This window comes from Mya arenaria, chromosome 14, assembly GCF_026914265.1.
Source record: "Mya arenaria isolate MELC-2E11 chromosome 14, ASM2691426v1".
Lineage (NCBI taxonomy): Eukaryota > Metazoa > Mollusca > Bivalvia > Myida > Myidae > Mya > Mya arenaria.
Window position 1 is genome coordinate 45,864,638 of NC_069135.1, and position 14,789 is coordinate 45,879,426.

The 14,789-nt window shown below is 35.3% G+C and overlaps 1 protein-coding gene across 2 annotated transcripts in view; it reads left to right on the forward strand.

Moving 5' to 3' along the window:
• Positions 1 to 14,789, forward strand: part of LOC128218040 (protein phosphatase 1H-like) — a 28,976-nt gene that overhangs the window by 10,688 nt on the left and 3,499 nt on the right. For both annotated transcript variants that reach the window (XM_052925554.1, XM_052925555.1), the window contains exons 5-10: positions 1,433 to 1,545; positions 5,014 to 5,104; positions 5,368 to 5,486; positions 8,663 to 8,726; positions 12,896 to 13,003; positions 13,150 to 13,301. In XM_052925554.1, the coding sequence (XP_052781514.1) occupies positions 1,433 to 1,545; positions 5,014 to 5,104; positions 5,368 to 5,486; positions 8,663 to 8,726; positions 12,896 to 13,003; positions 13,150 to 13,301 (647 nt within the window). The remainder of the gene's footprint in view (positions 1 to 1,432; positions 1,546 to 5,013; positions 5,105 to 5,367; positions 5,487 to 8,662; positions 8,727 to 12,895; positions 13,004 to 13,149; positions 13,302 to 14,789) is intronic.

The following is a 14,789-nucleotide window of genomic DNA, read 5'->3' on the forward strand; positions in this document are numbered from 1 at the left end:
TCAAGCCGATGCCCGAGTGCATTCACAGTATGGTGTGAAAAACTATGGAATGATCGACCTCAAAATAAGAAGTGATAAATAGGTGTGAAATACCAAATCGGGACCATAATTTTTATGGAATAGCAATTATTTTGGACTTTAGTTAAACAAAGAAGGAGTAAAATCGGCAAACACACAAAAATATAATTATAGTATAATAAATAAAACATGTAATGTAAATGGCAACCAGTTAGCATATACATGTAAAAAGCTGTTAAAGTCATGATAATTATGTCTAGATATTCCTCTGCCAATCGTAGTAGAGTTATCTCCCCCCAATGCTTGGAAGATATATCATTTCAAGTGTGAAGATCTGTCACACTCCATATCTCCTAAAACCCTTAAATGATTTTTATGAAACTTTGATCCCATTAAAATGATGTGAAGAACCCAAATTCCAGGTCAAGGTCACAGTACAAGGACAAAGGTTCAAGCCATAGATTTTGTGTCTGCTCTGTAAGCTCTAAACCCTTTGAAGGATATTCTAGAACTTTGGTCAAATATTGACCACATTGAGAAGACATGCAAAAACCTATATTCCAGGCATGACAGCTCAAGGTCAAGGTCAAAGTTCAAGGTTATCTCTTCCAGCTATATATTTTGTGTCTGCTCCTAAACCCCATAAAGGATTTTTCATCAAATTTAGGTAAAATGTTAACCACATCGAGACTACATACAGGACCCACATTACAGGCATGCAGGTTCAAGTTCAAGGTCAAAGGTTCCGATCATAGATTTCATGTCTGCTCCATACTTCCTAAACCTCTTGAAGAATTTAAAATTTCATAAATCTTGGGTAAAATGTTAACGCCATTTACATGACATGCAGAACCCTCACTTCAGGTGCGCGAGCTTACTTTCAAGGTCACAGTTCAAAGACAAAGGTTCAAGCCATAATTTTAAGTTGGCTCAGTATTCACTAAACAAATTGTAGGTTTTCATGAAACTTAGGTTATATGTTCAGAACGTTGAGACAGCTTACAAAATCCACATTCCAATCATGCTGGCTTAATGTCATGGTTCAAGGTGGAAGATTTCGGGTATACTTTTGTGTCAGCTCTGTATATCTTTCACTAAATAAAATATTCACGACATCCAGATGTGGTGGAAAATTTGCATTTCATATTTTCATAATGCTTGTGTCCAATGTTCACCCAATTTTCACACAACCCCCAGAATAAGCTCCATATCTCCCAACATCAAATAGAGTGGATCAGAAAGGGACAAGCATGGGGGGGAACATCTGTTCTTGGTTCCAAATGCAGCCGTCTTGTTACCATTTGAACTGTTCATGCCTTGTTATCTCAATTATGTCATTTATAGTTCTATTCCTTCGAATGGCCATTGATATTTACGATTTTTATAAAAAAAATTGAACATTTGGGTATTTTAGGACCATCAGTTGAAGACGGATGGCGAGCGCTACAACATTCGGGGCGGCTGTACAGCTCTTGTGGCTCTATTTGTCAATGGGAAACTGTATGTCGCTAATGCAGGAGACAGCAGGTTATTTTCATATTGTTTTAAATACTGCTTTAGAGTTGACAAAAAAGATCAAACATTAACTTTTAAATCAAAATATCCAAAGCTAGTGTTACAATTAAAATTAGAACATCTTTTTTACCTGAAAATTTAAAGACTTTTTCGTCTGCAGTTATTAGTTGCTGTAACACTGTAAATAAGTTTTACTTGGAAACGTGATGTTACCTTGTGAGCCTAAAGCCAGAAGTGACCAATTAAGCTTCAACAATAATTCTACGCAAGTATAAGGGCATGAATATATACAGCCAACAGTATGAAGCTGAAGATAATGCTTCTTGGTTTTGAAATGCAGCAGTATCCACTTTACAGTCCAGTTTCTAATTTCTCAAAACAAATTGGAGGGTTTAAACCCCTTACACAATTTAGCATAACAATCTTATTATGCCCCCTTTAAAGAAGCAGAGGCATATTTCTTAGAGGTTTGTTGGTTAAAACGCACAGTCATGTTGACATTGGACTCAAACAGCTTGTCCAATTGATAACTTGAGTATGTTTGGTGCTACAGTCCTAAACTTGGTAAGGAGGTTGGTCATGACCAGCAGATGACCCCTAATGTTTTTGAGTTGAGTAGGTTAAAGATCACAGTCATGGTGACCTTGATCACAAATAGCTTATCAAATTGATATCTAGGGTACCCTTGCCCTTGGTATTAATTTTTAGGTAAAGGGTTAAGGCTGTGGTGACTTTCAACACAGAGAGCTTGTCCATTTGATGTCTTGGTCCTACAGTCCTCAAACTTGGCAGGAATGTTGGTCATGACCAGAAGATGGCCCCATTGATTTTGAAGTCAGAAGCTCACAGTCGCGGTGACCTTGCACATAAAAAGCTTGTCCATTTAATAAAAAGAGTATGCTTAGGCCTACAGTCATCAAATTTGACATGGAGGTTGGTCATGACCAGCAGATGACCCCTGTTGATTCTGAGGTCAGCAGATTTATATTCAGGGTTACAGTGACCTTGAACACAAAAACCTTCTTTCCGATCAATTAAGAGAACATTTGAACCTACAGTTCTTCAACTTGGTGGAGAGTTTGGTCATGACATTAAAATTAGTGTTGTGCCGATGATCGATTATAATCAACAATTGATGGAGAGCCCTTCGTCGGCAACAATTGAAATTTGAACAATCGATTATAGAAACAAGGGAAGTAAACGCTACAGACTAATTTACTTATTTTTGGTTAATGCTAGTTTATGTTGAAATGTTAAGGTTTTACTATGTTATGTTCTCATAATCTTATTAAGTCAATAAGTCACTACAGTACCTTATTACAAATTTTCTTTGTATTTTAACTGCTAAAGGATTGGTTCTGAACTTCTCATGTTTGTCGTTTAAAAGTGATTTTTAATACATGTTACCATTTACTTCTAACCATGTAAGAATTTAGTTTTCTCAGTTTTCTGAAAGAAACTGTTGCTGTAAAACAGAAACTGTTCTTGTATAACATATAGAATATTCAACTGCTTGTTGTACTTACTGACTGATAATTAAAAAGAAATTGATAACTTTCTTTGTGTAGATTTTACACATGTATAAAGTACTAAATGTAAGACAATAATTAGATCCTATGGTCTCATGTTCTGTAAAAGTAACTTGTAAACACTAAAAGAAAGTCGCTTTCTGAATAAATAATGTAATTTATTTAAAGAAATCTACAAACAATATTGTAAAGAAACATTGGTGCTTAAAACTGGTGGATGCACTGAATCTGTTTACCTTAAATATGATGAGCAAAGGCAATTAAACAATAATTAAATCGATTAATAATCGATCATTGATCGGTTTCATAAACCCATTACCGATAGTAATTTTTCTGTCCGATTCCCAACACTAATTAAAATACCCCACAGAAATTTAATACAAAAGCACTAATTGACTGCCAAAACTACCGCTGCATTTCTCTCAAGTTCACCACTTAATAAAGAACTCCCCCTATTAGTATACACTGGTAATTGATCAATAGCATTTCAAGATTTACATTTTAAGTCAGATTTTTCATTAAAGAATTATGGGTTTTGGGGGAAATTGGGCAGGCGGTGTGCGAGTAGACAGTAGGATGGTAGGGCAGGCGTTAACAATTCTGCATCAAAGTTAATTGATCGATAGCATTTCAAGGTTCACAGTTTTAGTTCGACTATTCAAAAAAAAAAAAAATACTGGTTATAGAATGGGGAAAATCAGACCATTCCATGTCATAAAGTCAATAGTTTTTATCCCATTGTTATGAAATTTTGTCAGAATACTTGTCTACATGCTGTTTTGAACATTTGTATATGGGTCACCTCAGGTAAAAATGTCACTAGGTCAAATGTTAGCAAATATTTTCCACATGTCATAAATTCATTTTTCTGGAGGGAGGTTATTTTTCTGCAGGATATCAGAGTCACATTATAGTATGACAGAATCTTAGCAAAAAGTACAGTTTTTTTCTGCAGGAAATTTAAATCTCCAATTTTCATGACATTTGGTTAGTTTATATTCATACATGCACATGCTAACACGCTTTCACACTGGCACACACACCATTGACCTGTCAGCACCACAGTTCAGGATCTTTTGCTTCTTTGGTGTGTCATCTGGGGTTGAAAAACTAGATCCCTGGGACTTATCTTTAAGGAAAAGCTGATGTATTCATAAAATGTTCAATTTTCCTCACACCAATGGAATGGCTTCTTCTGTTGATCTTCATAAAATTCTATCAGGTTATTTGTATGAACAATATCTAAAGGTCACTAGCTGAAATCTTCGGTTTGAAAATTGCATCGTCAGATAAAAGATCCCACTTTTTATGCGGCATTGGCTTCTTGTAATAATTAGAACATATCCATCAATTATGATGATTCAGTTTTCACTGCACCCTATGATTTCTTGTCTCCAATCTAATTTTAATACAAAAATTGATTTCATGGTGAATGTTTCACAAGCAGGCAACAAATCGATCCGGACTGCAAAACTGATAATCACTGAGTCATGCAAATTATATCAAACTCTGTTCAAATCTGTTACCACGTAAAAGTAACAAATGTGTTATGTCTCTTTTCACAAATAGGGAGACATATTATTTTTTTTTCTCAAGTTGTCTGTTGGTACGGCCATCTTTCAATCTCAAATTGTTAAACTGCTTGAAGTTTTTTTTAAATAACTTGCCACAAGTGTTAACCATATTGAGACAATGTGCAGAGCGCATGTCACAGCCAGCACGGTTCAAGGTCGTGGTGACACTAGAGGTCAAGGTCATATGACTTTAACTTGACTTTCGACTAACCAACTAATTCACTGCTATAACTCTAGGTCAAGCCACTGCAATTTTTTTTAGGGATGGCTTTATGGGTTTAACTATTTGTTTTAATTCTGCTCAAACAAACATGATACTTAGGTATTAGTGTTTGTTGATTTTAAAGGTAAGCTATCATTCTATTTCCTTCTTGTAGGGCGGTTCTGTGTCATGGGGAGAGTGTGCGACCCGTTTCTCGGGATCTCAGACCGGACACTGAGACGGAGAAACTCAGGATTAACCTCAAGGTGAGCTGAAAGCACTGGCAAAATCGATACCTGTGTAGGACTTCATCAGTTATATTATTAGCTGGTATGTTTTTCAAAGAGAATGTCTTAGCATTTCTATTTCCATTTGCCATAACTCATAAATCCATTAATAAAATTCATGTGATATTTAAAACCTAGTACATATTTTATGTCAACATGTGAAGCAAGGCTCACATTTCATTTCTAAAATTGATTTTTAGGATATTTGATATTCAGTGATCAAACAAAGCATTTTATTGCAGGGCAGTACAAACCCAGGACTGTTGAGGGACGAGTTCTCATGTTTGGAATTCCAACGGCGAGTGATACGAACAGATATCGGCACGCAGATGTTGTGCAGAAAACCAGGCCGGAAAGGCTGGTCAGTATTGTCTATATCAATCTCAAGATTGTGCTCAATCTTTATTTCGTATATGCCATTCTTGAGTGTGTACTAAATTTAGCTCCTTTTTCACTGGTTTTTAGTTTGATCAGAAAAAAAAAAACTTGATATTATTATTAATACTTAAAGCCATTATCAAAAGTTGCAGAGTTTTAAAAAAACAGGGAAATTATGCCAACTGAGCGGAAATACAGCAGCACTTTAAAGGGCAAAATTGAGCAGCTCTTCAGTAAAAACTTTTAACATTCGAGCCCATAAAAAAAGAATTGATTTTTTTGCCCATTAAGCTTTGAATTATGAAATTGTACCGTCCGTCTGTCCGTCTATCACTCCTGTTTTCCATTCCTGTGCTTTAACTTGGTCATGCAGGGAGGAATTTTAAACTAACTTGGCACATGTGTTCGGTACATAAAGACAACATGTCACATACAAGATCTACATCCTTACCTCAAAGGTCAATTTCACACTTTTAGGTTTTATCCTTTCTATCCGGGCTGTAACTTTGACATGCAAGGTGTGATTTTAAAAATTACTAGCAGTATGTGTTCAGTACATAAAACCAATGTGTCCCATGTAAGAACTATGCCCTACCACAAAGGTCAAGGTCAAACCTACAGTTTACAGGTATGGAATGACACATAATTTTATATGCATATACAACTTATTATTAGGCTTGTTCTGGTTCTTTCTTTGTCATAGACGGAAGGAATTGAAAATGAATTGGCTCATGTTTTTGGTACATAAGGTTTATGTGTATGCATGCAAGACCCACAACCCTATCTCAAAGTTCAAGGCCAAGGTTAGAGTTTAATTATTATTGAATGCTGCATTTATACACATAGAGTAAAGTTGGTCGTATCCGGGCTGTAACTTTTATTACTCACAGAGAGATTTTAAAAATTTGAAGCATGTGTGTTACATTAAGGCAGTGTGTAGTGTGCAAGACCCACGATTCTACCTCAAAGTTTAAGGTTCAACACTACATATTTGCACATTAAGTATCCATGTTGGGGCTGTAAAAGCATTATGCATGAAGAGACTTTCAAGTCAATTTGCACATGTGTTTGATACATAAAGGTGATGTGTCACATGCAAGACACATGACCCTACCTCAAAGTTCTAGGTCCCACTAGGCGTTTAATCATAATGGAATGCTGCATATATGTACAAAGAATATAGAGTATATTTGGTTGTTTCCGTGCTGTAACTTTGTCATGCACAGAGATATTTTTAAATCACTTTGAACATGTGCTCAGTACATAAAGATGTGTTGGGTGCAAGACCCACGTCTCTATCTCTGACTGCATCACTACTGCAATATTTAGGAGGATGGGTTAATGCTTTAAGTGATAGCTCTTCCTGAATGTAGACATACCATATAAGTAATTGCATAATCCACTAAATTTGATGGCACTTTTGGTGCATTTGTAACTGACAGCTCTTGTTTCTACTGAAGGGGTGTTGCAGAAATTACTAAAATGTTCATGAAATTAATACTGTAAATGACTGGGTATAAGACAATAGGGGGTATAAGACGCATGCAAAAAATTGGACGCATAGAAAAAATGTCAAAATCGTTTGCCACGATCGGCCACCATGTTTGTTGAGAGTGACGAAAAAAAAAGATTAATTGTGAAAATGGCGATGGTAATTTTTAAAACCGTACAATACTAATACAAAGCAAAATATGTTTCATTGTTTATTCGTTTCATATTATATAAAACATAACACATTATTTAAAATTTGTAGCTGGATGGCTCTGTAAAGTACCTTTTATGACCATTTATAAGATACTGTCTTTCTGACAGTATAGTTATCGTAAACGATAACCTGTCGAGAATGAAAAGTTTAGTGATGCAAAAACTTTATAGTGTAAGGGTTTGTTCTCAAAATGTCAACACTTACAGAAAAGAAGAAAGAACGTGGCAAGGTGCAAATAATCAGGACCATTATCAAAACAGTTTTGTAGGATTGTACGTTACACATCTTTAAAGCTGCACTCTCACAGATTTACCATTTTTACAACTTTTTTATTTTTTGTAATGGAAAGAGCAAATTTTTGCGTAAATATCTGCAAACCATTGATATAAGATTGCTGACAAAAGATCAGATTGCAGATTTTCATATTGCCGTACGAAAATTAATGTTATATGGCTTAAACTGTTACTAACGGTTTAAGAAATATGCATAAAACATCAATTTTTGAACGTAATTATAAAAACCTGTGATCGTACTTTTGTCAGCAGTCTTATATAACTGGTTTCCAAAAATTGGCTTGTTTCAAGACAAAAAAGTTTTCAAAACGTTCAATCTGTGAGAGTGCAGCTTTAAAAGCCGTGCAAGTTTTTCACACCTTATCGTACAACTGACAAAAAATATTTTGACAATTCACAACTTTGCTTCTTTATATGCATGTTTAATTATTGTTATTTTCAAAACAATATTGAATAATTTTGATAATTTTAATTGTACAATATTATTATTTTTTAATTATAAACGTCCTACAATATACTGTATCCTGATCTTCAACTGCCGTTTTAACCCGTATATGCTCAATCAATATGACGTGGGTAACATCCCTTTCTACATAAATCTAAACAAACGCTCAGCCTGAAATCAACCTCAGAAAAATAGTTCAAAAGCTTGTTACTGGTTATAAGACGCAGGCATTTTTTTTTACATCAAAATCTGAGGGAAAAAAGTGCGTCTAATAACCAGTCATTTACGGTATAAACGTCCTACAATATACTGTATCCTGATCTTCAACTGCCGTTTTAACCCGTATATGCTCAATCAATATGACGTGGGTAACATCCCTTTCTACATAAATCTAAACAAACGCTCAGCCTGAAATCAACCTCAGAAAAATAGTTCAAAAGCTTGTTACTGGTTATAAGACGCAGGCATTTTTTTTTACATCAAAATCTGAGGGAAAAAAGTGCGTCTAATACCAAGTCATTTATGGTAAGTTAATCTATACTGTGCAAAATGTTTTGATCTAAAATTTGAACTTTCAAAAATATGCGGTTATTATAGAACTGTCAGGCTTGAAAATTGTCTTCGGAAGCTTTTTGATCAGTTGACAGTAATTTTGAGGATTTTGATTATTTAAGACTTTACATACCAGTATTTTATAATTGTCAAATAATTAACAGGTGCTACAAAATCATAGAAGAAGAAGATCTGAGATATCCACTGGTTGTAGGAACAGGCAAAGGTGTAAGTACTGGGGTTTTAATCTTTTTCAAAACAAAAAAGTGGTCATTTAATGATTATTTTGTGTCTGTTGCAAGGGTTGTGGGTTGCAGGCATACTTGGAGAGGGGGAGGGGGGCTCTTTATACATGTAAGAGTTATATTGTGAAGATGAGGTTTGAAAATCTCTGTACATTAACATGTTCCAGGTAGGTTTCACACTTGAGTGACTCTTAGGCTGCAATATTCACTAATATTTTCATAGGCTAACTGTTTCTAAATATTAAATACATAATCATTCAGTTATAAATTGCATATGTATGTTACAAATTCCAGGAATACCCAAGTAAAAAATGATATTAAGGATTTATATAACAGGAAATGAGAAGGTGGCATTAAGTCATATACAGGTGACATTTCCAAAAGAAGCACAGCATGCTAGAACATGATCAACAATGCCTACGGGCGGGAGGTTGTGGAGTCATACTTAAAGACGTTAAAAAATGGTACAAGTAGCTCCCTTGCATGGCACTCGGCATTTAAAGGGTAGAGCTTGGAAAAGTGGTGTACTCAGTACTGGTTTAATCCAGGAAAGTTGTACTCCATGTATCAGTTCTTTACACCGAGCATGTAAAAGAACCAAGGGTCTCTTCGAAAAAGAACTATGATATCACACCCGGACTTCCTTGCACTTGCACACGCCATTCGTTTAATTATGTTTTTCAATGATATTTATGAAATAAAATATGCTCTTACACTGAGGTTAACAAATATCCCCTATATATTTTTTTCATATGTTTACATTATACACCACACATTCAAAGGCTTCAGATTTTAAGCAGCTTGCAAAGATTATTCTTGTACACTTTCTTAGAAATGCATTTTTGGGAGAACAAAAATATGTAGTGTCACAAATTTAAATAACATGTGGACATTTGTGTCCTTTTAACACTTCCATAGTTTCTTTATATGCAACAAGTGCACAATGATTTTTCAATCCTATCACACAATGTACATTTATATAAACCCTTTTATCACTCTGCTGTAGTAAATTTCAACTTCTATTATGTTCAACATTTTAAATGGTAAAAATCTAGAACAAGAAATACAAAAATGTTATCCATCAGGTGATTAATGACCTCAAGAAGCAGTGTTTTTGCACTATTTAGCTCTACTGGCTAAAGGCCAGAAGAGCTTATGCAATGGTAATGTGTACGTCGTATGACTGTGCGTCCGTGCATCTGTAAACAATTGCTTGTGAACACGATAGAGTCTTCAGTTTTGATTGTATATCGATGAAACTTGTACAGTATCTAGATATCCATCAGAGCTCGGTTCCTTTCGAAAACCAGCCAGACCCGCGCATACATGCCTAGATTATGGCCCTTGATAGTATAAAAAAATGCTATTTAAGCTAAGTCTGTTTTTAGCCAAGAGCAATGTTTACATGTAATGTCAAGTCTAGGATTAAAGGGAGACAACTTGCTTTTTGGATGTGCAGTTTGTTTTGTGTATTACTCTCCCTAGTTCACGTTGAAAGGTCAATGGCCATTTTTACCTCTAATGGCCAAAGTGTCTGTCGTTCACGCATTCAGGTCAATGGCCATTTTTACCTCTAATGGCCAAAGTGTCTGTCGTTCACGCATCCATCTAAACACTATGCTTGTGAATGTTTGTTCAAATTATGCCCCTGGGGTCATATACTGGCCATCCCCCGGGTTCACAGGTTTGGTATACTTAAATTGGGAATGTTTGAAAATCTTTTTGTCTGAAACAGCTATGCAGACCCTTGCTATTTTGAATAAGGCATAATTTAGTGATCCGATACCATGATCGTTCAAATTATGCACCTGGGGTCAAAACTGGCACTGTCCCGGGGGTCATAAGTTTCCTAGAGACTTATATAAGAAATCTTTTCAAAATCTTCTTGTTTCAAAGCACAAGGCTCATACCTTTGATATTTTTTGTGGAGCATCATATGATGACCGTCTAGCAAAACAGTTGAAATAATGCCCCTGGGCAAAAACTGGCGCCACCCCTTTTGATCTACTTTTTTATTTTTAAAACTACAGCAATAAAATTTGGACTATGTGTACAGTTTTGCAAACAAGCATCAATGTTGTCCTCGAATGTCCTTGACTTTGACCTTTTGACCAACTTTTTTATTTTTAAAGCTACAGAAATGAAATATTGACCATGAGCACAGTTTTGAAAGCAATTTTTTTTTTCCTCAGGTGATTTTTACAAACTTGCAAATCGACGAAAAAATGTTCTAATGAAAAACTGTGAACTTTTTCTTTATTTATACCCCTAAAAAGAACAGCCAATTAAATTAAAGTTCAAAAGCAATGACCCTTAAACAAAAATCATACTGCAGAAACTAAAAACCAAAAGTGAAAGTAAATTGCACAGTAGATAATTAAATATTTTAAAGTTAAAATAATGCCTCAGATGTTGAACGTGCAATGTTTTCAGCTTACCCAAACACATAAGGTGAACTATATGTTTGTTGCCTATTACCCATACATACATGCTCTGGATTGAAAATGACCACAAGAGGCATACCAGTAGAGCATAGCCCCTCATTGGACTCTTGTTACTATAAAAAATTCTGGTGAAAACCTGGCCCCAGATTCTTGAAATATCTTAAGCATAACAAGCTAAGTATCTTATTTCATTTAGCAAAATTACTTTGTCAAGAGTTTGTGGCTGGGCATATGTCATGTAGCTGCCGAGCCTGTAACTTTAATTCTGGTAGTTCACACAAATCATTGAGCAATATGTACAGCTATATACACACAAGCCAAAAACAACTTGGAGCACTATGAAAATCCCTTCACAGCAACCCCTGATGGACTATAACATGTAATCCATCAGCAGCCCCAAGCTCTTTCTGTCAATGCCGATGCCCGGTTGTGTCTAGGGGCCTCTTTGGCTCAGCTACTAGTAGAGGACGCCTCCTGTCAATTTTCAGAGCAACTCTGTAACTCAACAATGGGTGCACTGGCTTTATGTGAAAAGTGATTGTACGAAACAAGATGCTTTGTAGACCAATACTTGCTACACTGTTGCTGGGAGTTTTTTTATACAGTCAGACTGTAGTAATATCTTGTATTGTCTTTTTTCTCAAGCAGAATAATGTGCCACTGCTTAGCAAGTTTCGCAAAATGGCAAGCTATGTCTTTAATGTGGAAACCTGTCTCCATCCAATACAGCTTGTTAAATACATTTTATAAAAAACTAATGCAGGCAGTTAATTTACATGTCAGTGATTAATACTCTTGAATGGCTACATGTATTATCATACTATATATTTTCCTGACAACATGCCCCCTTTTGCTCTGTCACAGAGGCATCAGTCTGCAACAAAAATGCTCTGTGGAAATCAGGCAATATGAAGATTGGTGTCCTGGTGAGCTGGTATATCAATGGTGTCCTGGTGAGCTGGTATATCAATGGTGTCCTGGTGAGCTGGTATATCAATGTTCTGAGAGCATTCTAATGCCTCTCTCCCAATAGTCTAGGGAAAATTAAAAAAATGAGGAAAAAATTGTACAGATTTTTTTTTGTGGATTCGTGTCATATCAGGCATCACATTTGACATATTAAAAGTATATTAATAGATATTAGAATCCAGTTTAATATACCAAAAGTTAAGAACACTGTATTTTGATTTTGAAGTATGATTTTTGAAGTAAAATGTTTGAAAAACTAAAGGAAAATGAGAATTTGCCAATAACTTTGTCAAATTTTGCAATAAAATCACCAGAATTATTGTATTTAATAGATATTATATTACATTATCATATACCTAAAAACTAGTAATTTTGTGAAATGTGATTTTGGGGGTAAAATATTTTGAAAAGTAAATGAAAATGAGAATTTCTGGAATTTGCCAATTACTTTGTCATATTTTGCAATAAAATTACCAGAATTATTGTATTTAACAGATATTTTAACAAGTATTACATACCTAAGGTTTAGAAACTATGTAATTGTGTGAAATGGGAGTTTTTGTGTAAAATGTTTGAAAAGCGATAGGCACATTATGATGGCAATAGTTTGATCACAAAAAGAATTGTACAACTTTTTTATCTTCAATACCAGGTCATATTTTAAGTATCGCCGAATGTTTTTATATTATATTAGGATCCTTTATATATATATATATTAATAATGTTAGTAAATTTGCAGGTGAGGCTAATGGGGACTATTGGTGTATCACGGAGCCTCGGTGACCATGATCTTTACATATATGACTCGGACATCTGGATAAAGCCCTTCCTTTCATCCCTGCCTGAGGTAACCTCCTGATCTGATATAATCACCTCCACTTTTAACCATTAAGACATCTGATGTTATGTAACACCATATTGTGCCAACTTAAATAAATACACATAAAGTTCTTCATCAATTATGTTTTTTTCTTTCATGTGATTTTTTGTCAGGTGCAAGTGGTTGATCTCCGAGGCGAGACGTTTTCTGAAAAGGATGTCCTCATAATGGGCACAGATGGATTGTGGGATGTAACAAGCAACGAAAATGCAGCCTTGATCGTTCGAAGTGAGATCAGCCAATCTGCAATTCATGATAAGCACAAGTATGATTTATATGTACTTTTGTAAGATTTGTGTTTATCCTTGAAATACGAGGGCTTATGTCTACAAACATTGCAAGAGACCCTCGTACCATTTAATACAATATATAGGACTACTTTTCCTTGGTAGTTTTTCTGGTTGTGGTCTTGTACAGTTTTTCCAACTCATTTACAAAATATACTCTTCAGCACCGCTCTGTGAAGTATAATTGCGAAACTGTTAAAGCGTTTTTAAGAAAAGAATCTGATGCATTGACATTGAAATTGCATGTGACCTTTGACATTCAGACCCAATATTTGTTCTGCTTAAGTACAACCTACGGGTGGTGATTCATGGTCCTAGTCCTAGGTAAAACTATTTTTAGGGCATTGTGCAGACAATGGTAGGCTCATAATAAGCATGATGATGGGAGATTTTCAAGAAGTTGCCCTCTCTTTTTTAGTACAAAGCTATAGGCTTACTTTAGGAAGGTAATTGCTTTAAAAATGGCCCCTTTAAGTATTGTCAATGAAAACTGTCCATGTAATGTCCAGGATAACAAAGGTGCTAAAATTGTTGTCAATTTGATATTGAGGACCGTGGGGCCCAGTGATCATGTGGACACACAAGCCCCCTTAATTTAGCCCCTTTTAAATTTGGCCCTTTTTCAGTTTTTAGCTGACCTGAGCACAAAGTGCTCAAGGTCAGCTATTGTGATCACCCTGTGTCTGTCGTCGTCCGTCGTCAACAATTTGACTGTTAACATTCTAGAGGTCACAATTTTGGCACAATCTTAATTAAACTTGGTCAGAATGGTACCCTCAATAAAATCTTGGACGAGTTCGATATTGGGTCATCTGAGGTTTAAAACTAGGTCTCCAAGTCAAATTAAGGGAAAAGCTTGTTAACACTATAGAGGTCACATTTATGACTGTATCTTCAGGAAACTTGGTCAGAACTTGATCTCTAGGTCAAGTTCGAATCTGGGTCATGTGCGGTCAAAAACTAGGTCACCAGGTCAAATTTAAGGAAAAGCTTGTTAACACTCTAGAGGTCACATTTATAACTGTATCTTCATGAAAGTCGGTCAGAATGTTTATACTAATAATGTCTAAGACAAGGTTGAATCTGGGTCATATGCAGTCAAAAACTAGGTCACCAGGTCAAATAATAGGAAAAGCATGTTAACACTCTAGAGGCCATATTTATGACCATAATATGTTCATGAAACTTGATCAGAATTTTATTCTTGATGATTTTTAGGTAGAATTTGAAACTGGGTAATCAGAGGTCAAAAACCAGGCCACTAGGTCAAATCATAGAAATACTTTGTAAACAGTGTAGAGGTTAAATTCTCTCTTTGATCACCATGAAACTATGTCAGAATGTTTGTGTTAATTAAGTCTAAGTCAAGTTTGAAACTGGGTATCCTGAGTTCAAAAACTAGGTCACGAAGTCAAATCATAGAAAACATCGTTAAAACATTGTTGAGGCCATATTTTCTACTTTAT